The following is a 26,378-nucleotide window of genomic DNA, read 5'->3' on the forward strand; positions in this document are numbered from 1 at the left end:
GGTCACGTCTCCAAATGAGCAAAGTAGATAAAACTACAGTATAACATTCTGAACTATATTTGAACCAGAGCAGTAACTAAAAAAAAAAAACAAAGCTGAAAAAAGATGAGAGGAATGCATTGTATATCATTTTTATATTATGACACAAAAGGTTGTCAAAGGAATTCCAAATCAGTCAATGTTCTCAAAAACAAATACTTGTTTACAGTCAGAATTCACTGTACAAAACACATTCAACGTATCGTCTCAAGAAAGATAGCAACAAGTGAACAAAAGACTTGTGTATGAAAACACAAGTGCCAAAAGCTTTGTAGAAAAGAAACATTGGAACAAAGCCTACAATCAAATGTCTAACAGTTAAAGCAACAACCCACAAATATTGAATTATACAAAATTAATTCAATTAAGTATTTGCACTCTTCAGGGGGGAAAAAAGATGGAACACCAAACACACCATAGCTAAGAACAAATCCTCCACAGTCACATTCCAGCAGCTATGCTATCATATAAACATACCATAAAGAATTCAAAAAGTCAGATACAAAAACATTTTTTTCTCCCTTTGGTACAAAGGGTTTCCCCCATATTTCAACTTTCTCCACCCCCCCTTCTTTTTCTTTTACTCTAGCTTGTGTTAAGGTGCAAGAGTGGAGGCGAGATAAAGCGTTCATCTTAAGGCGGTTTGGTGGGTAATACGAAACACGACCACCTGGACTATGCAAGCGGGTCGCCGTCGTGCGCGAGCGCCGCTTCAAGAGCCGTGAAACAGCTGCATGGCGCTCATGACCTCCTGGTCGTAGTGCTGCTCCACCCCCACGGTCATGTTGTGCTCGTGGTAGCCGCCTGCGTCTTCCAGATCCTCGGCCGTGTCCCCGAAGCCGTGGTAATATCCGTAGTGCAGGTGTTCGCCCGAGCCCGAGGCGAAAGCGCCCCGGGTCGGCCTGTGGGCGGTGCAGCTGCTCGGGCTCCCGCCGAGATGCAGAGAGCCGCACATTTCGCCGCGGGGCTCCGCCCGGGGAGAGTCGGGGACGTGGCGGTGCCCGTTGGTGGCAATGGTGTCTGCAGCGAAGCTTCTTTGGTGCACGTGACCGTTTGTCAGACCTATGGCTGTTCCTGTGGTGTCATCTGCCATTCAAAACAAGATACAGGTGAGAAAGAGCTGGCCAGGCATTCGAGACGTATGCCGAAAGACGATCAGGGGAATGCCTTGAGACTGCATTTTTAATAGAGCATTTCAATAATAGACCAATTCATGCTTCTTTCATATATACATTTTTATGTACGCTCAAAATAAATAAAAAAACTTCCTTTCTCTAGTGTGAAAAAAGCATACCTGATACAAAACTTGAAACATTACCACATTCTGTGAACATGCTACACTTAAATTCTACTACAGTATGTGACTACTATTTGCCCATATATCCACGAGAAGGGCAAAATCAGAGCATCAGCTGACCATCAAATGGAAACACAGACTTGTCCTCAACTACAAGTATAAAGAACACATGCAAGCTTTATCATACTAAGCTAATACCACAGACAAAAAGACACATCGGTTTGGCTATCAAAACAAAAAAGATTTTTTACCTTACACAGTTTGTCAAAATTGTAATGATGGTACGTTGATTTCATTCAAAATATTATAATCACATTGAGGCTTTGGTACTTTACAAAGAAGCACAGGAAACATGGCCTTCCCAGTTCACTGCTTGATTGATGTGCAAGATTTTTCTTTTTAAGATATTATCCCCTTAATAAATATATTAAAAATGGATATCTGCACCAGTGTGCCTTTGTATACTATAATACTCGATACTGAATTCTGGAAGACATCAGAGAAATTGGAATACAAGACAAAAATTCTGTTTAACAGATGTAACTGCATTCATTGCATTTTCTACGCTCACTACCCACTTCATTAGAAACCCATTGCAGGTGAACACATTGCAAGTGTCTCATGCACAATCTGTGTATGCCATCCTCCAGAGCTTCATCATGTTCAGCTTTATGAGCAAACAAATACAGACTGCAGCCCATCTGTATGTACAAACGGACAAAGTTTAAATAGACACGTGTTCAAACGCTGATTTGGTGCAATGCCAGGGAGCAGGCAAGGATGCCCCACCATGTCAGATGGGAGAAACAAACACCCCATGGCAAATTTCCCATAATGCTCACTATAAGTAGGAAGAAAATGGTAGAAAAATGTGCATTCCCACCTGATTGGTTGTCTTTGGTAGATTCCACATGCATACTCTCAACCTCACTCATTCCACTGTTCATTCTTTCAGCAAAATCCATGTCTGCATTGGGAATATTTAGAAATTACCACATGCTCAATATATTTAGAATTACAAGTCAGTTCAGTGGGTTTCGGTGTTGATTTGAAAGAGAAAGAAAGAAAGAAAAAAAAAAACAAAACACTTACCGTCAGATCTTGCTTTCTTAACGTGATTCAGCTCTGAACAGTCATAATGCCTCTTCCTATTGGCTACTCTGTTAACGAGGCCTAGTCCTTGAATGTGGGTGAAATCAGCTCCATTATGGCCAAACCCATTTAGCTGTTTGATCTGATTCTCTGCATTGGTGAGGAGGTGAGCACATTCCTGGAATCCCTGTGCGCGGGCCAGTTCGGCTGCAGTTAGCCCATTTGTGTTCCTTAATCTGCATAGCGGAGAGGATACATGACTAGAACGATCTACAGAAATATCAACAAAGGCAGCAAAAGAGATAAAGAAAACAATTAAAGGCTACATAGACTGTCCCTATGATATTGCTATTTTTAAGCAATTCAGGATGTGGAATATATGATAATGAAATGCATGAACACACTGCAAAAGGAAATCGTATGGCACTGGTGAACTATGAAGTGTGATGGGAACTGTGGGTCAGCCAATTTTAGACACTGCAACTCCGTTAAGTCGTTTTCTACAGCCAACTGAAGTCAGTGTCAGGGAAGAATAATATTAACAATCACATAATCAGGGATGTGTTTCAACAACAGAGTTCAACAGGACATACCCAAGTCCATCTGCAGTGTGAAACAAACAAACATCAACAATAAAGAAAAAAGAAAATAAAGAATTCAGGGATGAACCAACCCATTACGATAAGATGTTTTTAAATATACTACTGCAATCAGCTTTAAAACCCTAAATTCTACATTTATATCAAACTAAAGTAAATGGTAACAATGATGGTCTTTTCGTGATAATCTTAGACTTGCTGAAATTACCGTATAATCTTTAGAAAATTGGAAAAATTGAGCCTGAAATATGTGCATTGCAGGTCGTCCACATAATCTGAATATTTTTTTAAATTCCTGCAAGAACACGGTTTATACTACTAGGTAGTAAGTAGCCCATCACAATTTTTCATACACTAATTAATAAGAAAGGTTGCTTGAAGTAAAACATGCGATGCAAATTTTTAGAATAAAGCCCGATTTACTACCCAGTTTTAAACGGCAATTAAATGGCAATCTAAAATTGATCAAAGTTTTGAAACTTTCATTTCAGCTTTTAAAAACTCCTAAAACTGCTAACAGCAGAGCAAACTCTAGCCTACTAGGGGCCATTTAAGGTTTTTAAGTTAAGTTTATTTAAGAAATCAGGTGCAGGGGCCGAATCATTATTTGGCAGTATATCTTCCTGTAAAGAAAGACAGTGTGAGAATTTAGTAGTAGCTTTACATGGACAATCCAGATACTAGTGGGTTCATTCAGGAATTCATCACTTCTCTAAATCTTTCCCTCAGCCATGATTTCAACTGTGAACATAAAAAATAATAATCATTTCACAGGGACAAATCCTGAGCACAAAAAGAAGACAGAGTTAAACATTCTTTACATGAAAAAGACAAATGGCATTACTGGTTTGGCTTTACAAATTCTTACCTAATTATCCCCAAGCTTATGTTAAAACAATTAAATGCTTCCAAGTGCATCTGTTCCAACCTGAACATCAAAACTCCTTTTCATTCAGACATTCAGACAATGCCAGACAACGTTAACTGCAGATCAGGTGCACAGAAAAAAAAGTAAATAAAACCCTGAAACTCTGGCTTACATGTATTGCAATTATAAATATACTATTATTAATAAAATAAGTCTAAGTCATGATACTGGAAATGAGTACTAACTCATTAGGCCTATATAGACAACAATATTTAAATTATTACTTATAATAATAATTAATTAATTTGGAATTTTAGCCATTACCTTCCTATCTTTAAAAGCATAAAAATGCTTGAAAGAATATATGCATTTCAAGCCATCTTAAGTTAAAAGTAACATTTTTCATGCCGGCTGCATGTTTTCCATGTCAATTCGTAATCTTTATCTCGTTAAATCCAGACAAATGCAGTTGATATTTACATAAACAGCACAAAATATAGCAAAACTGACATGTTGCCCATCTCTGATGAGCTAATTTAGCTGGATAGTTCATGAGAACTTAACTTAACTTAAACAAGTAAAGTATGTCCCATCACCTATATACCTACTTACATGTTTGGTATGTCTGACACAGATGCATGTATTATAGGGTTGCCTAGATTGGGGTCAGAACTAAACTGTGCAGTGAGATCATCTAGACCGGACTTGGGAAACCTGACGGTGTAATAACATTTTCAATGTATGATGAATTTTAGAGCAATAATTCAGAAGCAATATTAACAACCATATACAGTCATTGTCTGGCACTGAAAGTCAATCCAGTCTGAAAGGTTTTGTAAGATATTTGTTGTCCTAAGTAATATATCCAAGTACATATTGCATGCACTAGAACATTATATATATATATATATATATATATATATATATATATATATATATATATATATATATATATATATATATATATAATTATAATAAATTTCAAGGAAGCATTTAATTTTTTCATAATTCCTGGAATGCTTTGCTATGCAATTCTAAGCACCCTTTAAAGACAAGTGTTTGTTTGCTATGCAGTGCAACATTCATGCTAATGTATGAATAACCATGTTTTCACATTTTTACTAAAAAACAAACAAACAAACAAAAAAATCAGACTAGCTAAATCCTGAGCTTTTTCCCCATGAGTTGAAAAAGTCCTAAAAAGGAGCACATACTAATAATAAAAAATGTTATTGTCACTGTCTAAGCAAAGCATGCAGGTCTAAACAATACTAGCATAACTGATTTCCTAAAATCAAAACCAATCACCGCAAGAAATACCTCGACAGTTTGCCAGTGTGTAGATACTGGAGGAAGTGATAGTGAGCACACTCAATGCCACAACTGTAAGGCTGCTCGCTGAAGCACGAGTGGCAGATTCAGCTGTTTTTGGAACGCTTCCCCCCTTTTTCTGGGCTTTACTTGAGAAAATCAAATGTTCAAATTCAATGGCTGCAAAACATTGACATGTGTAGGGGTTTTTCCTTCTCTGTAACGTTTCACAGTGCAGCTTCAATAGTTTTTGTGAACATGCTATTTTCAGAAACAAAAGTGACATGATTTCAAATAGGTCAAACTCAAAATGAACACTGAACACAGGAAACATTTCAAGGAGGCATAAAACACACAGTTGAGAATTCTGCTTTTACATTTGCTTGCCATAACAGATCCTACACTTGAAAATATCTGACCTTTCTAACTAAACCACAAGTGTAATAATTATTTGCAAGTCAGCCTGCAAATAATTACAATAAGTTATTTCAATAATTCTACAAAGCTTGAGGGCTGAAAGCTCATTAGAAAAAGAAAAATAATGTATAAAAAATTCCATACTTAAAAAATACAGTTCCATACTTTTTACAGACTGTGTGGGAACTGTATTAAATATAGTATACATTGTGATGTGGTGATAGAAGGGATTTTGCTAAATGAAGTACTGCTGCTAATTTCGTCTCAGAACCCCTGGCTTTATGAGGTATCGGTTCTAGAATTCCAGAAGTTAGTTCATGTCAATAAAGAGAGAGGTGTAGCTTGAACCACTTTCAAAATAAAGGTATATTACACAATAACATCATCTTCTTTCAGCAATTCCCGTTTAGGGGTTACCACAGCGGATCAAACTCCTCCATCTGGCCCTGTCCTGAGTGTCCTCCACTGACACACCAGCCACTCTCATATCCTCTACCACTGCATCCATAAACCTCCTCTTAGGTCTACCTCTCCTCTTCTTGCCTGGAAGTTCCATCCTCAAGACCCTCCTACCAATATACCTCTCCTCCCTCCTCTGTACATGTCCAAACCATCTCAATCTCGCCTCTCTAACTTTATCTCCAAAACATGCTACATGTGCTGATCCTCTAATAAACTCATTTCCAAATGAGAATCTCAACATCTTCATCTCAGACACCTCCATCTCCCTCACCTGTCTCTTTGTCAGTGCCACTGTCTCCAGTCCATACAACATAGCAGGTCTCACTACTGTCCTATAGATCTTTCCTTTTGTTCTAGCCGACACCCTTCTATCACAGATCACCCCAGACACGTTATGCCATCCACACCACCCTGCCTGCACTCTCTTCTTTACCTCTCTTTCACTTCCTCCATCACTCTGTACCCTCGACCCTAAGTAGGTAAACTCATCAACCTTCACCAAATCAACTCCTTGTAACTGGACCTGTCCACCGTCTGCCCTCTCATTCACACACATGTACTCTATTACACAATAACATATTACATCATTATATAATTGTAGAACAGCTTAAAACAAATTATCAGTTTTCTAAAAAATGCATGAAAGTAGTTTTTTTTCTATATGAAAACACTGTATTGAGCAGCAGCACTTCATTTAGCCAAGCTAAACTACACTACTTTGCAACTGTGTAGTATGCTAGTAAGTGGCAAACATCCCAGCTTACATTGTGCCAAAGATCTGATTTGAATTAACCACTTTCAATAATGCTGTTTTTTAAATGTTATCTGAATAAGTTGCTTGTACATTCCTAACATAACATGCTGACCATTGTGTGTTTATATATAAATTTATGAATATATTGGGGGGGGGAGACATTGGGGGAATTCAGATACCACTTATCTGAAAAGGTAGATAATTTTCAAAAATCGTAAAATGTTTTTAACAATAATTCTGTTTTTAATTTCTAACAATTTAGATTATTCCAAATGTGGTATTTATTGCTTTATTTCACTTAAATTTTTAGTAAAAAAAAAAGTCAATTTTTAACTTTTAGCCAAAAACTGAACATACTGTTTTTGGATGAAAGTTCCATGGAAGGGTGGTATGGTGCCTCCATTCAAAGCAGATAAGTCTATCCAGAGCTCAAGGAGAAGCAACTCTTTTGCTTATTCAAAAGAATGCTTTGGTTCTTTGGTATATTCAAATGCAGTCAGTCATAATTTTTTTTCCTACTTTCATATTTCTGGTTGGAGCTTGGCCTTGGCAATAATAGAAGGCTGCTGTGGGAAAAACTACAGTATTCTGATCAATCTGTGAAAATAAGGTTTGTGTTTAACACAAGTTAAGAAGAGTTTATCATTCTGAGACTGTCCCAATATTGTGGTTAATGCCTGTGTTAATGACAAACCTTACACACTTCAGATTTCTGTAGTAGGAATCATTTTTCCCCCAAAGGCATTGGTTAAAAAATCTTTAAAAAGTGGATCTCACCAGCCAGTTTATCAAACAAGCTCAGAACTGATTTTATGTCCTATGCAAGATTGTCTCTATGAACACACATGTAAGCCATCCTAAATAACTACTTCATGTGCATAGTGTTCATCCTTCACACAGTTCAGGATGATGGATTGTTCTGTCAAACAGTTGTGTGATACCTAAATTAAAAGCACAATGGAGATGTCTGCATGTGTATGTCAGCTGAAATTCATTTGACCTACTTTGTGATTGATTTGTAAGACAAGTAGTTTACTGTGCCATGTTATATGGTTTTATTATTAGGTCATCAGTCTTTCTAGGATAGGTAGTCTGAAATAATCTTTTCAGAAAAGTATAGCTGTCCCCCTGCAAAAAAGAAATAACACCTCCCCCCAAAAATACAATGAGCTTTCCTCTCTTCAAGTATGCATTTTAGCAGCAACGATTTTATAAACAAATGTAATAAATAAATTACCTTTATAAATTCAAAGGAAAACTTAACCATTATCATTATATCATTATACTTACTGAACAAATGCACAATACCTTCCTCCTCCGAGTGTTTCTATGCCAGGTCTTTGTGACAAATGCAATAACTAATTACAACTATACCATTAACATTACAGGCTATATAGCCGTTCTGATGTTTTGTCAGGAAGCGATCTCAGCTTGCTTAAACCTTTCTTGTTAGAATAACTAATGCAATTCTGGGAATTATTGTGAGTGACTGTCACACTGGGACAACTTAAAGACCCAGTCACAATAAACACAGTGGGATTCTCTATAATATTCAAAATGCAACACGCAGCAAAAATTTGCAGTTCGTTAGTGCCATAGTTTTCTTAATAATGCTAATGTTCTGTTTTGTACATAGCTGGAGTTGTGCTAAACATACATTATTAACTGTATGTTGTCACCTTTTGCAGTGGCAATAGCGAAATTAGGGGGTTTCTGTGTATTCTTCCATTATGAAAGAAGAGTATTAGAAATTATATCTTAAAGGCTGTTGTTTTAGAAACAGACATTTCTTACATACCTGAGTGTTCTTGCCTGCAGGAAGGGAACTGTAACCTAGAACACTGGTTAATCCTTCCATTGCTACACGATCCCTCTAACTGAACACTATAACATGCAAGATCTCAGTGCATGTTATTCCATTAGCGAATTAGAATAAGGAGGAGAAACATTTATGCCCAAGATAAGACGAGCTGTCAAGCTGACAACTAAACCTCAGGACTGTGTAGCTTCACAATATTGATCAAGAAATCAGAATCGCATAGTTGCCCTTAGAATAGAGTCCAAGTGTTCTTATAACCTTTATATGTAAAACACAAAATATTCCCAGTAGCTGCACGTCTTTAGGTTAAATACAGCATTTGTTTTTTTTTCCATCTAAGAGGAATACATAAGGAACTGTGCATTTGTTTCTACTTACTAATGAAACAATAACATTTTATTATTAAGATAATGTCATAAAAAGGCAACTTTTTAAAAAAACAGACACGTTCACAGGGAACTCCACCAAAAGTGTTTTTTTTACCCAATAAGAAGAGCCTCTCCATCCACACACAGCAGAAAACATCAGTCTGTTGGTGGCAGCTTGATTAACTCCAGACAAACCATTGACACAGAGGCAACCATACCGTTGGGTCTGAACTAGGGTGGGGGGAGTATTAGCATAATTTACCTAATAAAACGCTTCATTCTGAATGAAGCACAAGCCAATGGGAAAATACAGCAGGGCTGTTCTTTAGAAACAAGATGAAGTGTTCCATGTGTCCACGTAGCCTTTAAGCCCTTAAGGACATAAAGTGGACCTGAAACCCCACTGTGTACCCATAACGGTTGCCTCCGTTTTATGAAAATGTCTGTGCAAATTAGTCTGCCAGTGACAGGAGGCATTTGGGTTCTGTGCCATCTGGCTATTTTACATAGACAAATTTGTCCAACAAATCACCCCCCCCCCCCCACATTTTTGGTGGAGGTCCCCTTTAAGACAGCCTTGTTACAGGGTTAATAGCAGGTGTAACAACTAAGGAGGAAACAGAGGGGGACTTACTCCGGTTTAGCACCCGCCATCAACAAGGCACTGATGCACTCTATGCTACCTGCCCTTGCAGCCTTATGGATGGGGGTTTCACCCGCATAGTCCTGGAACCACACAAGAAAAAGCATTTTACATGAATCTCTTTGCTTAATAAAAACATTTTTTTCATTCAAACTCAAGAGCCAGAATGCCCTGTTAACTCTAACCGTGTGGGAAAACGAATGGTATATTAAATGAAAAAAAAAAAAAACATTAGCTTGAACCAATTTTCTTAAGATGATTTTTCTAACTTCTGCCAAACGTTCAGAGCCTTGCTCTCCATCAAAACCATTCTTTAAGTCCCCTCCTAGACCTGCTTGCTTGGCAGACAGCGCATTCTGTGGAAAACAAAATGACTGACAGGACAGGAGAATGACCTCCTCGTAGAAACGTTCCCAGCACCTTCAAGTTTCTCCAGACTGTCTGCAGCCTGATGAATGTGTTCACTGTGTAACAGCATTGCGTGTAGAGACAGCAGCTGTCAGTATGTGGAACATTTAGAGGAGAAGGGCAAAGGCAAACTCTGAACCCTGACTCAACCTCGCCCTCTAGGGGCAGGAAAAGCAATAGAGTAGTGCCGTAGAATATAGGTCACGCCACACGAGCGTGTGTTGCAGCAGGGACATCTCTCACCAGCTGCACCTGACTCCCTGCTAGCCTAGTCCAACAATGGGAATGTGACACCCTGTCTGTTTTAGGCCTACGCTGCCCTTGAGCTGAAGACATTTCTGCTGTTCGTTTACCTGTCATTTGGGTCTACTGATATATTGCTCTATCAAAACATCACAATACAGGACTTGTATCAAAGCATCGCTGTGTTGTGGTGTAATATAAAATATTGTAGATAGAACCGCCACACTCTCTACCTCATTACCCCACTATGCAACTACACAACTTTTCTTGTTGCACTACTACTCAGCTCAAGACAGCCAACACGGAGATTTGTCTGAACTAAACCGATCACGTGCTACTGTAAAAATGCTTCGTTCTTCATGTGCTGCTGGAGCCTGTTCATACCCGACTCTCAAAACATCACAGAGGCGTCAATCCGAGCAGGGCCTAGATGATCCTGAGTAAGAGGATTGGCTTGGCAGGAGATACACTGACCGCCATAAGGCTGGTTTTTTTATTTGTAATTTTGTTCCCGTGGTCCAGACCAAAGCGGAAAATGTTTGTTGCTTTTTTCCATGACGGATCACAACACTCAAACCGACAATTTTACCATCAAACCAAAAGAAAGTCATACGAGTATGGTCACATTTTGATTGAACAAAGGTTATGATGCAATGACACCCACAATTATAATTATAGTAACAGATCAAAAACAATGCAATCTAGAAGAATGGCCTAGATGTACTTGTGGGGTTTTTGGTGTGTATGGTGGTATTTCTAGCAGCTGGAAACTCAGCTAGAGCTGGCAACATGTTCAACGGGACAAAACAGCAAGGAATTCCTCTGCTGCAAGAAGCTTGGTCTGAATACTTGGATATTTTTGTGATTTTTATCCAGTTTACTCTACATAAACTCATTTATCTAGTTTACTCTAGATATGCTAATTGGACCAAATGTTTTACTACATCCTCTACTAATTTATACCATTCTATTCTCCCATGCAACATTTGGTGCCTTCGGTCCATATTCATGTTTCAAACGAACCGCACTAGAGTTCGTTCGGTGGTGTCCCAACACTGACCTGTTGCAGCAGTCTCAGTTGGCACCAGAGTTCAAATTGCTGTGTTCTCACTAGCTATACCAAACCTCACAGAGAAGCATTGTTTGAGGAATCTATAAAAATGTTATCTGACTACACTAAAGTTAACCAAAAGAATGGTGTACTATTTGAGGAGAGGGGAGGAAAAAAAACAACTTTCCATTCCCAAAATGGGAGCACTGATTTCATTCTTGTGGAAAAACAAGGAACCGAGGAACTAGCCCAACACAAAGATTCCTGAAGATAATGCAAAATAATGCGTATTACCTAGCGTAACGTGTTAAGTTACGCTAAGTTTTGCTTCAAGTCGGATACGTCAGCTCGATGGGCACTCAATATGTACAAAGGCTGCTGCTAAACCAGAGTCATTTTGGCACCTTTTAAAATCACCCCCTGTCTTCTGTAACCCCGCTGGTCTTCGGCACCACTCACCTGTCTGTTGGTATCTGCTCCGGACTGCAGGAGCCAGCCGAGGCACACAGGGTGGCCCCCGAACGCGGCGATGTGTGCCGGGGTCTGGGCGAAGCGAGTCGTTACTGCATTTACCCCGCAGCCGACCTGCACCAGCCGCGACACACACTCCAGCTGTAAGGGGGACAGAGACGGGGACATCAGGTGCTGCCGTCCTGCACACTGCCAACGTCCTCCGCCAGGGAGCATTGTCTTCTGAACCTGGCAGTAGAACTTGCTAACCCTCCCCATAGTTTTGTGCAAAAGGGCAGGAAACGTTAAAGAACCACCAGGGATGTGATATAATTCAGCTCCCGCTACATACAGTGATGAGGACGGGCTTGTATTGCTATGGCTCAGGGACTCTGAACTCTGCATGGCTTTGGCAGATGTTTGGCTGTTTTGGTGCTGAAGCCACGGTGGCTCGTGATCCGTGTTCTGGCTTTGTCCTCGCACCCAATCACAAACTTTCCAGCATCCTAAATACTTTCTTCAGACGAACACACACACACGCGCGCGCCCGTCCGCGACCCTTCTGTCCTGCCAGGAGACATAGCAGAAACGCCCGACATCTCAGCCAACAGGCATATTGGCCAAACGTGAGAAGCTGGCTCACCTCTCTGGTTTATTGATAATAAATAGTTCAACAACCTAAATAACTTATGGTGAATAACTTGTCCTGTGAGATACTTTGGTAGCCACAAACAGTAAGCTGTAAAGGTCATATGCAATTTACATGAGACAAGTTAACAACTCTCCTAAAAGCTCCACTCAAAACAAAGCGAGTGAAAGAGAGAAAAAAAGGAATGTCTGGTGAAAGAGTAAGAAACGTCTACCTAACGGTTTCTATTATCAAAGAGGCAAACTTACACTTAGCCTTGAACTATGCCACACTTTTATTGTCCATATGTTCACTAGGCTCTCTTGTAGGCGAGTTTCTGTGGAAACTTAGCACTAAAAATAGTTAGGCTACATTCCACTTAAGGTTTTGTTCTCTTTTGAACAGTTAAACATTCATCAAATGTAAAGACCAGCACAATATAATTTGAAGGTTCCAGAGGCAATACAATGTATACTGTAATCACACACACACACACACACACACACACACACACACACACACACACACACACACGTATGTATATTGTAGAAAACAAATGAGTTTATTGCCAGGAGATATGAAAAAAGAAAGCATTAAAAGACTAGTCTGTACATCCTGAGGCGAAATTTATGCTTTTTCACGCAGACTCTTTTTTAAATGTAATTTTGGCGGGAGTTCTGCTATTGGTCCACTCGCCGCCAATGACGGTGCGGCGCTCAACACCGGCGGCCGGTCACGCCGCTTCACTGGCCGCTCTCCACCTCCCTTAATTTGACAATAAGACAACCTACAAAACTCTACACTATAAATATTATGCGAGTCATAAAGTAATCTTGACGAGATTTTCCACTTTCATGAGAGCCGCCATGTTTTGATTGAGAAAAATTGTTATGCGTAAAGCAACCAGTTAGGACAAAATCCAAGTTCCCGGTGTTGACGCGCGGTTCTGGCGGTACTCTGTACCTGCTCGTGTGCGCCCTGACCCGCTTACCTACGGCACCATGACCCTCCAAAAAACACTCTTACACGGCGTCTAGCTCACACGAGTTACCTTCCCGAAGTGTGCCGCCCAGTGAATGGGCGTCCAGCCGTAGAACGAGTCCTCCGCTGCGAGGTCCGCCCGGTTCGTCGAGCGCTGGAGCAGCGAGCACAGGGCGCCCACGTCGCCGTCCCTGCAGGCGCGGTGCAGCGGGAAGCGGACCCCGAGCACCTCGTCGCCGGAAAACCCGGCCTCGACGTCCACCGACATGGTCCTGTTGAGCGTGCGGACCGAGAAGGAAGCGAGAGGAGCGCGGCGCCGTCCCGTCCTCCCCAGCACGCCGTGTGCACAGACAACAAAGGCAGAGCCGCCGAACACCGGGCGCTCCGCACTCGGAAAGTGGAACTTGAGCGGCTGGACGGAAAACCCGGACTGGATCGACTCCGTTCGCCCGTTTCGTTTCGGCGGGGGGGTTTGAAAACCCGAAATGGATTCGCGTTCGCGGCGTCACAGTGGTTAAAGTAAAGTGGGACGTCCCGGTCTGTAAATGATCTCGGTGTTGTTTCTTCGCTGTTTTAAACTCACAGTACACACAGTACACCTCTTGAAATGTCGGACCGGATTTTGACACAGTCTGACGCCCTGAGCACCTCTCGATGAGACGAGGACCAGTTGAGTTTCAAGCCAGCACAGAAACAACTTCACTAGCTGTGTAGGGAAGCGATAAATCTCAAGGTTTCAGGAATAAAACGGAATCCTGTCCAGTCAAGATTAGAGGAGCCCAAGCTATCATATTGGCCTGATTATGTGTGTGTATCACCCATAACCTGCATATGAAATATATTGACTATGGTATCACGTAAATAAACTGACTGTCACTACACGATAAATCTCTCGTAAGAGGATTAGGCTGAGCACGAGCGACTCTTATCATACAGAGAGTTATAAAGAAACATTTTCGAGGGTATTCAAAATTTAACTCTTGTATTTTATTTGGTAAGTACATTTTTCGGACACTGTAAATTCTGTTGTGTGTACCGTTTATTATAACAACCTATAGAAAGATAGTGTTCAACCTATAGACAGCAGCCGGTGTTGATTACTAACGCGTGTTCGCCACAATGAACGGTACAGTGGGCGGCCGCCAGAGGGCGCCATAACACCGATCCAGTCAACCTCAAGCGCGGTAAAACATCAGTAAACGTGCTGCTCGACATGAACGCGTTAGACTCCGCTAAAGTGTCACATTTGAGTTTGATAAGAACGGTAAATATTACTTTTGCTGGGTAGTTAGCTGCTCTTTCATCCATGGGGCAGTACACTGACGAGCTTTCAACTGATTGTCATTTTTGGAAAATACATCTAGCAAGTTACGGTTAGCTAGCTAGCAAAAATATAGTAAACAACTAGCTAACGTTAGCTATCTTAATGAAGATAAACTGGTATTATAATAAATTATGAAGTACAGACCAGAAAAAAAGTTACATGTGAATTATGGTAATACATTGTGTGAATTATATACAGTTAAGAATAATGGAATCATTTTTGCAGGATTTAGGAATGGACTGTTTTGTCCAAGTCCGAAAAAAGGATTTGGAAAGATTGTCCACAGAAGTCATGCAACTCCGGGAGTTCCTGCCCAAATTGATCAACGGGGACTTAATGGAAGTCCTGACTAAAGCGCGTTCACTAGACACGCGTAAGACCAAACACCCTGTCCGCAGTTTAGGGCTCTCTTGAGGAACTTTGCAAAACATTTGTAATACATGCACCAATATGGATGAATGCTTATTACATGGTCCCCAGCAGTTCACAGATAAGCACTGACTTCTATACAGGATTTACGATGACGCAGTGTGTGTGTTGTAGACGACTTATAAATGAAGTGATACTTGATAATCCCAGTGCTGGGTTTGGAAATCTCCTCCACAGAAAAGAAGGAGAAGGAGAAGGAGCAGCTGAGACAGGAGTGCCTGCACCTCCGCTCCCGCCTGCAGATGGCGCTGTCCGAGTGCCAGAGGGAGAAGGAGGTGAGAGGGAGGTGGAGGAGTCAGAAGAAGGGATGCAGAAAAATGAGGGTTGTGTTGGAGCGAATCGACGCCACTCTCGATCAGCTCTGCCTGTCGAGAACAGCAGCTACAGATCCAGAACTGTGGCTTCAGCTGCGTCTGGGTCAGATGAGACCAGGCTGTATCTGGTCAGGCTGTGGTTAGGTTCAGCCTCACGTTTTAAGCTGAGCTTAGAACATCCTTATTCCATATAGATAATTACATATACCTGCATTTATAATATAATGTGTGTGTGTGTGTGTGTGTGTGTGTGTAACCGCGTCTGCTCACAGGTGAAGCTTGTTCTTCGCGAGCAGCTGTGGGAATGCCGGGAGCAACTACAGCAGCAGGCGGAGTTCTGCACGGGCCTGGGAGCAGCGGCCTGCACCGTGCTCTGGAGCGCCTCCCGCAGGGAGGAGGCCGTCAGGGACATGTTGGCTGATGTGAGTCAACCGGGGGAGGCATGAAAGGGTCCTCCTCTAAACTTGGTGACGCAGCTAAACGGTGGTTCACGTAAGGCGGTGTCGAACGTTTCCAGCCACGGCGTTTTTAACCTTGCTCTTCTGTTAGCCGGGTCAGCAGTTTTGGGCTGCATGCTCTGTTAAGGCATCAGAAAAGTGTCAAGGGCGTTGTTTTTTTTCCTGCAAAGAGTATCATTTGTTTGCTCATATTCTTTAGTGCATTTTGGTTGCACTAATAATGTTTTTATTAGTGGCTTGTTAAACGTAGACTGTAAGTTAGTTTTTCGCTAAATCACAGACGGTCTGTCTGTTTTGTTTTGCGTGTTTGGACGGGTGGTGATGTAAAGGGAAAGCTGGAACCATTCCTAACTCTAGCAGGACAAACCCTGGAAAGTTTTGTCAAGTCTCTGGAAGAAGAGGAAACGCCACAACAGCAGAACTACAATTCCCATGAGCACCAGTTTGTGCTTGCATTGACTGGCATCATCACCAGTAGGGGCTTTCAATCTAATTAAGCTAATTCTGAACATTCCTATTGAGCCCGATGTTGGAATTTAAGAATGTAGGTCCTGTTGCTGCCTTCCACTGACCAGATATAGCAGCTGTGACATGTGGGAGGGACTTCATTTCTGGCTCCGCCCACATCCTGCTGGATACTCTGATGGAGCTGCTAGCTCTAATGAAGCAAGGGGTCTTTCCAAAACTTAAAGTGTAGGTTAGCACACACGCTTACAGAGCATTTAAGAGCTGTGTTGAGTTTGCCTCTTTTGATACTGACAGGCTTTGGTGTGTCTTTACGCAGGTTGATGCTGATGGCATTGTATAATGTCAGTATCAGCGTAAAGGGACTAAGCTACATCAGTGAGAGTCCGACTCTGTTGTCACTTATTTGCACCTTACTTGAAGGTACATGGAAATAATTAGCTTGTGTGTGTGTGTGTGTGTGTGTGTGCGTGTGTGTGTGTGTGTGTATTTGCGCATATGACAGTATGCGAGGGGCTTTGTGTGAACAAATATAGCTGAAACAGTAGGGCATGGGAGTGTATCTGATCTCAGCTTTGACGTCATAACTGAGCTCACGTGTGGAAGAGGGCAGAGTTCAGGGAAACCTCAGCACTCTCTCAGCTTCCATCACCTCCCTCGGCGCACAAACAACGCAGGTTCACTCCCTTTTGAGATTCGCCCCCATGCATGCGCAAACATGCACCACGCACTCCTTTACACTTCAGTGCACCACACACCACTTTTGGATTCAGTTCAATGATTCAGGTTTCGGTATGTTTAAGATTTATAAAAAGATTCACTTAATAATAAAGCATGTCCACGTTTTTGATAAGATAATATTTTCTATTTTCATACATAGAAATCTAAACGCAAAATGTAAAGCTTGTGTAACGTTATTGATTTTACTGTCTATATTTCAATACCATATGAACATTTCCTCCAAAAATGTCTTTGTTTAAAGGTATCACGTATACATGTTCCAGCATTCCAAACATGAAGCGGTCCAATTACCACATTAATATCAACAATGTATTATGTGTCAGTATAAGTCTACACAGCCTCTTATGCACAGTGTATTATGTATTTAATATATTATAAGTCTCATGCACAAATTCAGCTTTCTCGTTTTGCCCCGCCCCTCATCCCAGACCGCGACTCCGAGGTGTGTCTGCAGACCTTGCGGCTGCTCCAGTCTCTGCTCGTCGAGAGCGACGTATTAGAGCGGCTCCGCCCACAATTGAAGCAGTCCCTCCCCTTGGGGCGTGTCCGTCAGTTGGCCTCCAGCCGCCATCCCGCCCTCAGCCGCACGGCGCGGGAGACCCTGGAGGACCTGGTGCCCCTCGTCGGCGATGAGAAAGACCAGTGAAGGCCCGTCAAGGCAGCCGTGGCTCGTGTAGATCTGATAATTTAAACCTTTCGTTACGTTGACGTCCAGCGTTTTTCAGTGTTCAGTGTAATGGGGTAAGAGGGGTACAAGGTTAATGGAGGGGGATGTTCCGTAAGTAAAGGTGTTGATGACAGTGGTTGATGTCACTCTGGTTACGGTAGTTTATTGACTTTGCACTAGACAGTGATACAGTTCATCCCCGTTAAAGCGTTTGCACTGATGCAGTAGATGTTCCATCAGCTGTTACTGTACGTTGTCTGCAGAATTATAGAGCTGTTTTCCTGTTGCAGAAGTTGTTACTGATATCTTTGGATCGTTTCAGGAAATAAATGACATTTTTATATTTCAAGGTATTTCGTATTTGCAAATCAGTCACCACACAAGTATGTGACCGGCTATAGAAGCAGGAAGTGTTGCCAAGAACATAAAAGATGAGCTTCCTCGCTGAAGGTCGAGAGAGGGAGATGATCTGTGGGAGCAGTCCATGGGTTTCATTAATTAACTCGGTGGGTGGTGAAACAGACGGCTCCACTGTGGTCACTTGCACACTGTGGTTATACATGCACACTGGTCACACGTGCACACTGGTCACACGTGCACACTGGTTATACATGCACACTGGTCACACGTGCACACTGTGGTTATACATGCACACTGGTCACACGTGCACACTGTGGTTATACATGCACACTGGTCACACGTGCACACTGTGGTTATACATGCACACTGGTCACACGTGCACACTGTGGTTATACATGCACACTAGTCACACGTGCACACTGTGGTTATACATGCACACTGTAGTCACACGTGCACACTGGTTATACATGCACACTGGTCACACGTGCACACTGTGGTTATACATGCACTCTGTAGTCACACGTGCACACTGTGGTTATACATGCACACTGGTCACACGTGCACACTGTGGTTATACATGCACACTGGTCACACGTGCACACTGTGGTTATACATGCACTCTGTAGTCACACATGCACACTGTGGTTATACATGCACTCTGTAGTCACACATGCACACTGTGGTTATACATGCACTCTGTAGTCACACGTGCACACTGTGGTTATACATGCACACTGTAGTCACATGTGCACACTGTGGTTATACATGCACACTGTAGTCACACATGCACACTGCTGGTGGAGCAAGGAGGTCCTCTATACACTGCAAACCATCCCCATGAGAAATATACATTACTTCAGCTGAATCTAGATTTTATGCAGTTTAAGTGGACAGCAAGAGGTAACTGGATGTATACCTCAAACGTAATGCTTGCTAGAGTGTGGGTTAGGTGGGATTTTAACTGTAACAAACTAAATACATATATATGGAATAGTCATATATAGAATAAACTGGGTGATATAACGCACAAGATTAGTCATAAGGTAAGGTAAGTTCATGTGACAAAAATATCCTTATTTTCTCCGTATTTCAGTTGAATTGTGTCGAAAGATTATATGTAATTTGAAAGCTACAGCGTATCCAAATGTAGGACTAGTAGAAAAACTCGAACAAGACCAGCTTTATCTAGAATTCACAGGGAATCCTAGCAAATACACAAGGACTTTCATAAAGGTGATTTTCATTTTAAAATTTGCTGCAGAACGTTAAGCCCGATCGGTGCAGCGGCTCTGAAGGCGTGAATGCCAGAGAACGGCGCGTTATTAGCTGTTTTTATTAGTTGTTAATATTTATTTATATTTATTTATATTTATTTATCAACTGGGACGCAGTATGTAATCTTTCAGGTACTGATTGTCTGACCTTTATGGTGTAAACTTGTTTGTATAGACTACAGTACAAATAACCCCGTAAACAGAGACACACGATGCTGTCAGTACCTGGTGGTCCACCTACTACAGAATAAACTGCTCGGCATCATGAAGTTCGCCTCCAGCAGCCGAACAAGAACATCGTGTCCGGTCCACTGACGCCAGAGTGAGGTTAATAAAGTGAGTATCGGTGTGTCTGCATCGTGGCGAAGGGAGGAGTTCTGATACCCAGTTATTATGAGGCAGTGTGAGTAGTGGTGTGTCCCAGGACAGGACATGCATTGGACAATTTCATTTATCTTCACCAGTTTGAGAAACACGAAGTGAACTCTTACAAAGCGACTGGTCTGTCTGATACACAAAGACGTAAAGTTTGCAGGGACTGAATCTCGTGGAACACCGTCTACATGTACGTGTGAAATAGGGATGGACATCTTTAAATTGTAGCGCTTTGAAAAGGTGAGCTCGTTTTTCAAAAGGTTACATCTTTGGTGCAGGTGTAACTAGCCTATACGGTAGTGTTTTATTTTTATAACTGAGCTAATATTAAATACAAATGTGATTGTGAATGAGAATTATTCTTGCGTATAATTTGTATTTGAGCGTTTATTGAATATTTGGCTGAATTTCATAGTCTCTTTTCTTTAGCTGTTCTAGACAGAGTTTCAGATCTCGAGGCTCAGAACTAGGTACATATAGGCTACACTACAGTGAAGACTAGGGCATGTAGTTTAAACGTATTTATATTTTAAACATTTACCGTTTTCTAGTTGTCATAATTCATTCCAACTTACTATCACACAGCCACATGAAGACTTGGTTCCTCCTGTTTCGTAATTAAACCCTTTGTGGTTAACGATGGTGGTGATGTCGGAGGACAGGCCGCTGGTCCCCCATAGCCAGCCAAGTAAACTGCTCCAGGTCGGCTTCTACGAGATCATCTGTACACTGGGCAAGGGAAACTTTGCTGTGGTTAAGCTGGCGAGACACAAAATCACTAAAACACAGGTATTTTTTTTATTACAAGCAGCACCTGATTAGTTTCCAGTGACCTGTGTTATTACAGTAACTGGCATTCATTTTGTAAAATATGAAAGGTTTTTTGTGTGTCATTTTCACAGGTTGCAATTAAAATCATTGATAAGACTCGCTTGGCTGCTGCAGACGTGGAGAGACTCAACAGAGAGGTTCAAATCATGAAGCTTCTAGACCACCCTCACATCATCAAACTCTACCAGGTCTGTGAGCAATGGAGTCTGACTCTCAAAACCACTTAGTTAATCTCTAATCTAGCCTCCAACATAATTAACTTTACCATTCAGAACTCTTATGCTTTATTTCCACGATGGGGTGAATTTCACAATCTTTCGTCAGTCCGATGGAAGTGGTAGTTTCCCAGAACGGCAACCTCATGTTACGCTCACACGAGCCGTTAGTCTCTACGGACCCTGTGAGGGAGGAAACAAATGACCTCACTTTGGGTCACTGCAGGAGTCTTTTCTCCAATCTCACTATCTGGCGCTCCAGGGTCTGTTTATGAACATGTAAAGAACAGGAAAAAGAGTGAAACTAGTCAAGAGGACCATTAACTCTTCACATGCTGTTTGTCATTCGGCATCAGTCATTACAAACCATTACTTATCAGCACCTTTATCACTGCTGTGAAAATATATGGATTCATGCTGACCAGGAATCTTATCTTATCTTATCTTGTCTTATCCCTCTGTGTGTATTGCAGGTTATGGAAACCAAGAACATGTTGTACTTAGTAACAGAGTATGCAAATAATGGGGAGATATTTGGTAAGTCTTATTATGAACTAATAATTAAATAAATAATGAGTTTCAGCATGTTTCTCTGTGTTTGAATGTGTGTGTGTGTGTGTGTGTGTGTGTGTGAGAGAGAGAGAGAGAGAGAGAGAGAGAAGCAAACACAATTTGATCTCATTACTATTCGTCCGTACCCTTGTATTCCTCTTCTCAATGTCTTATTGCTTTCTGAAGATTATCTTGCTTCCAATGGCCGTCTGAGTGAAGTGGAGGCCCGGAGAACATTCTGGCAAATCCTCCTGGCTGTGGACTACTGCCACAGGCGCTGCATCATACATCGAGATCTTAAAGTTGAGAACTTACTACTTGACAACAACATGAACATCAAACTGGCAGGTAGGGGACACCGTAAATGCCATATAAACTAAAGCAGTGAGGAAAGAATCCAGATAAGGTTGTGAGAACAGAAATTTGTGAGAACAGATTTCACCCGACCGTGTTCCTCAGACTTTGGTTTCGGAAACTTCTACGTTCCTGGTGAACCTCTGTCCACTTGGTGTGGAAGTCCCCCATACGCAGCGCCAGAGGTCTTTGAGGGGAGGAAGTACGAGGGGCCCCAGCTAGACATCTGGGTAAATGTCTACAGAAAAAAAACAAACTTACCACAGTGTTGTGATGTTATATATGAATTAGGAAAGCTTTGTACCAATAGGGGCCATTAAATTTCGTGAAGCAGTAAGAAAACAAATCACACCCCCCCCCCCCGTCCACATAACCACGTCCTCTCTGACTTTCAGAGTCTAGGAGTGGTTCTCTATGTCCTGGTGTGCGGTACGCTTCCCTTCGTCGAGGCGACACTTCCTGCTCTGAAACAGAGCGTCACCCAGGGCCACTTTCCAGTCCCTCACTTCATGTCACAGGGTAAGTAGAGCTGCTGCTGCTGGAGGTTTACACTGGCCAACAGCAGATCAGGGATGTCTTCGAGTCTTCAGAGGACCCTCAATGTCTCCGCAGCCCCTTTTAAGAGTGTTAGGAGACCCCAGTGAATGTGGCTTAGGCTGCTGCTTGCATGTTTCAGTTTCTCCTTGCTGTAACTAGTGGCATTTAGAATAGAATATAATAGAATAACTTTATTGTAGTAACAGTACATTTAAATGTTTAAAATAGAATATACAGAGAAATTAACAGATAAAATCATTAACACAAAAAGCATCTTCAAATCTTCAAATTAACAGATAAAATCATTAACATAAAAAGCATCTTCAAAATCTTCATCTTCAAAACGAATTGTAGTTTGTGAAGAGCGCAGCGTTCCTGTGTGAGGATGTGTTTTTAAATTCCACAGCTCTGCTGAGCTGCGTTGGAATGTGTGGATCCGCTGAAGGTCACTAAGGCGTTCTGCTCTTCCCCCAGAGTGTGAGAACCTGATACGTGGGATGCTGGCAGTGGACCCAGCCAAGCGCATCAGCATCGCCCAGGTCCGGCAGCACTGGTGGATGCAGCCCTGGCCCGGCCACCACCTCCCCAACCTCCACCTCCTCAACCTCCACCGCAGAGCAGAGAGCTACAGCGAACCAGTGCTGAGCCTCATGCTAACACTGGGTATCGACAAGGAGAAGACGGTGGACGTCAGTGTCCTGTCACTTCGTAATGACCTTGCAATTTGAGTTATGTTGATGTGGACAAAATAGGGACCTTGTTAATCCTTTGATTCAGTATTCTATAGACAGGTTAAAAATGAGGTATATAAACATTTTAACGTACAGATAATCCATTTCCGACTGCCCAGTCTTTACAGAATGGCAGCTACAACCACTTCTCTGCTATCTACTGGCTCTTGCTGGAGAGAATGACCAAGCACGGGGGCCAGCAGCAAATCCGACAGACTCAGGATCAGTCAAAAGGCCCTGCCTGCACCGTTTCCCAGGCGGAGCGGTCAGTAGAGGTGGAGCCGTCCATCCGTCAGCACAGAAGCGTCGCCTGTCCCAGCCGCCTTCGGGGCACTAGAATTAGCGAGGAGGCAGGAGGTGAAAACACGGGGAGAGAGGAGGAGCAGCTGCCCCTCGATCTCACCCCTGAGTCCAGGGAGACGATACGCAGGCACAATGCCTCACCGCCCATGTCTGTGGGCCACCCACCAAGTGAGTAGACTGCAATTACATTATTGGCATATATGGACTGTTTCCAGAATCAATTATTTTGAACTCTTTTTTTTTTTCCTGAGGTGGATGATTATTTTGGTCTGCACAGCCCATAGTGTTTATCATTCTGTCTCCATCTTCAGGCATTGTGGTGGATCTGGTGGTCGATGTCCCCCCTGCCAGCTGCCTGTTCTCACCCGGTTCATCCTCCAGTATCTCCAGCACGTCTCTCACCTCCTCTGGCGCCCCTTCTGTAGCTAGCCCAGATCTCTGCCCAGCCCAGGAACCACTCCCATTCTCATCAGTGTCAGTAAGAGATCCGCCACCTCCTTCATCCGTCCTGGGCTTCCATAATACTCTTCAGATTCCCGCTTTCCAGGAAGGCAGAAGGACCTCTGACACCTCCCTAACACAAGGTGAGATCTTTGGTCTCTACTTTGAGAATAAAATGGCATTTTGAGAAGGTTCCTCTCTAAAGTAGGAATAAAGAACCTGGCTGTGAAAAGTATTGTGAAAAAAATACAATCAGGCATTGTGAACATTCACATATCTCTTGTGAACATTCACACATCTCTTGTCTCTCGTAGGTCTTGGGGCTTTTCACCAGCAGTTGAGGAGGAACATATATATGAAATATGAGCCAGGTTTGAACAAATCCAGCAGTCCTGCACAGTACGTATGCACTCCAACGTACAGCGATTCCAGCGGTTCTGTGGGAGCATCTGGCCTGCCTGGACCTTCAGCACACGCTCACTCATGGGAGATCCATAGCAGGCCAGCAGAAGGCATTCAGGACCATCAGGACCATCAAATGTAAGAGTTCTGAGAGTAAATGAGAGTGAATGCTGTCATTAGTCGGTTGTCTGAATTTCAGTGAATCGGTGAATCAAATTTCAGGTAAAAGCCCTAATCCTAAGCTTAACTTCAAATGGTGTTTGAAAATGTTGTGTTGTGTTTGAAATGACACATTGTAAGAATTCACTTTTTTCTATAATCCTACTAGATTGGTCATTTCTAGGCATTATAGATTCTAAACGGTCTTATTGTAGTCTTTAAGGTGGAATTCATGTCAGATTTTCAATGAGGTTTTTTTGTATCTTTGTATGAGTTTGACAATGTCAGTGATTGCTTTGTTGCTGTTTTTGTCTCCTTGCAGAGTACACCATCTTGATTACAATCGTCGTGATTATGATTATCATCATCATTGCCATCATCCCTACCAGCAGCAGTCATTACAAATGCCTTTTCCTCCTCCACCTCCTCCACCTCTCACTACAACTGTCCAGGAGAACACCGTCCCTCTCCCTCCAGCCCTGGCCTTCAGACACCTAGACTACACTCTGGAATGTGACGAGTGCTCTCAACAAGCCCCACCCCCTCTGACCCCTTCCAGCCCATTGGCTGCGGCAGCCACTTGGTGCGCCTCTTCCCGCTCTTCGTCCTGGAGTCCGGCAGACTCGGCTGCACTGCTCCTGGAGACCCGGCTGAGGATAGGCCCAAGGCCCCAGCCCTACCCACGGCTTCAGACCAGTCCACAGTCATTTCTGGGAGGCTTCCTTTAAGAGAAAGTTAGCATTGTTAGGAACCACGGCACAGTAGAGGGAGGTCCAGTCATCAAACAACCAGCCTGAGGAGACCTGACTGATTCTTGCAGGGGAACAAAGTGACAGCTCACTGTTCAGGATGGCCTACACCAGGCCACATTTGATTTGATGGTGTAAGGCTTGTATTTAAAAATTGCCTTTGCACAATATAGGGCTGCAGACCCATGGCAGTGCAGCTCAGTAGCTTTGAGGTCCTCTGTCTAAACGTAACGTTAGATATCGAACTGCTTGAATTCCCGGTGGTATATTAGGAACTCCCTGACCTATTTCATAGAGATTTAGATAACACCTTTGTATCATCATATTCAGCTGCTCAATCTGCATTTTCATTACAAACTAATGCTATGCCATGATAGTTGGGGAAGATAATTTCGGCAATACAATAGGAGCATTTACATTGATATGTTGTACAGGAAAATTTGGTTATTGTCTCAGTTCTTTGTTAAGTGAGAGCAGTCTAATTCGGTTAATGTCTCAGTTCATTGTTGAGTGAGAGTGTCTTTTCCATCAGTGTGACATTTAGCGTTCCATCGACAAGGGCTGCGACATTTTCATGTTCTCTCGCATTTAAAATAAGGACATCTGCTTCATCGTTGGCCTTCAAGGTTCTCTTCAAATAGAATCAGTGATGCAAATCCTCCTTTGTCCTCACTACAGGACAAAAGAAAAAGAATATAAAAATAAAAACGATGTAAAAACACGGTGTGAAGGTGGTATTGATCTGGACCTCCAAACACAGTGGGCTTGTGCTCTGTGTGAGCGGTGGGTAACAAATAAGAGGAGTTGGAGGTGTTACAGTGGCGAGTGTCATGTGGTCATGTGTGTAGAGGGACTGGGCCTCACCACACTGCATCCTCATATGAAGACAGAATTTACAAGTTCTTTTACAAACTTACAATCTACTGCACATAACAGCACAAAGATGATTTTTGCCTCTTGGGAAGTGATACAACTTTATTGCAATCGCATTTTCGTTAGTCTTCAGAACAAGGCTCGATGGATGAAGAGTCAATAGGACATAATAAGACGGGGTAAAAAAAAGAGCAGACATGAGCAGGAAGAGAAATCAGGGGTGAAGCCTTTTACAGATCAAAACCTTCTTAACAAGAACAGACTTTCCACCTTAAACCAAAGTCCTCCCTCCCTGTCAGTTTCTTCTCTCTCTCAGGGCAACATCTCACCTTTATTTGCTAACAGGTTTTTAAAATTGAAAGGGCCTTTGTTTAAGCAGAAATGTCACTATGTG

General features: G+C 42.3%; 3 protein-coding genes across 3 annotated transcripts; 2 read left to right on the top strand and 1 right to left on the bottom strand.

Annotated features, from left to right (window-relative positions):
- Positions 1-115: 115 nt before the first annotated feature.
- On the bottom strand, positions 116-13,847 carry ankrd10a (ankyrin repeat domain 10a). The gene is made up of 6 exons (XM_076982629.1): positions 13,501-13,847; positions 11,831-11,983; positions 9,661-9,752; positions 2,429-2,664; positions 2,220-2,303; positions 116-1,125 (listed from the first exon to the last, which is right to left on the bottom strand). Exons 1-6 carry the CDS (start codon positions 13,696-13,698, stop codon positions 752-754), a joined length of 1,137 nt encoding a protein of 378 aa, XP_076838744.1. The 5' UTR covers positions 13,699-13,847; the 3' UTR covers positions 116-751.
- A 690-nt stretch (positions 13,848-14,537) lies between these two features.
- Positions 14,538-18,177, top strand: hsf2bp (heat shock transcription factor 2 binding protein). Its single transcript, XM_076982630.1, has 8 exons — positions 14,538-14,694; positions 14,980-15,127; positions 15,361-15,458; positions 15,770-15,919; positions 16,285-16,429; positions 16,531-16,648; positions 16,740-16,843; positions 17,590-18,177. The coding sequence occupies exons 1-8, from the start codon at positions 14,644-14,646 to the stop codon at positions 17,805-17,807; spliced, it is 1,032 nt and encodes a 343-aa protein (XP_076838745.1). The 5' UTR covers positions 14,538-14,643; the 3' UTR covers positions 17,808-18,177.
- A 1,569-nt stretch (positions 18,178-19,746) lies between these two features.
- Positions 19,747-25,802, top strand: LOC143484140 (serine/threonine-protein kinase SIK1-like). The gene is made up of 12 exons (XM_076982687.1): positions 19,747-20,077; positions 20,423-20,626; positions 20,740-20,856; positions 21,357-21,420; positions 21,622-21,783; positions 21,895-22,019; positions 22,185-22,308; positions 22,801-23,015; positions 23,177-23,528; positions 23,672-23,944; positions 24,116-24,341; positions 24,685-25,802. Exons 2-12 carry the CDS (start codon positions 20,477-20,479, stop codon positions 25,088-25,090), a joined length of 2,214 nt encoding a protein of 737 aa, XP_076838802.1. The 5' UTR covers positions 19,747-20,077; positions 20,423-20,476; the 3' UTR covers positions 25,091-25,802.
- Positions 25,803-26,378: the final 576 nt, after the last annotated feature.

Source organism: Brachyhypopomus gauderio, chromosome 20, assembly GCF_052324685.1.
Source record: "Brachyhypopomus gauderio isolate BG-103 chromosome 20, BGAUD_0.2, whole genome shotgun sequence".
Lineage (NCBI taxonomy): Eukaryota > Metazoa > Chordata > Actinopteri > Gymnotiformes > Hypopomidae > Brachyhypopomus > Brachyhypopomus gauderio.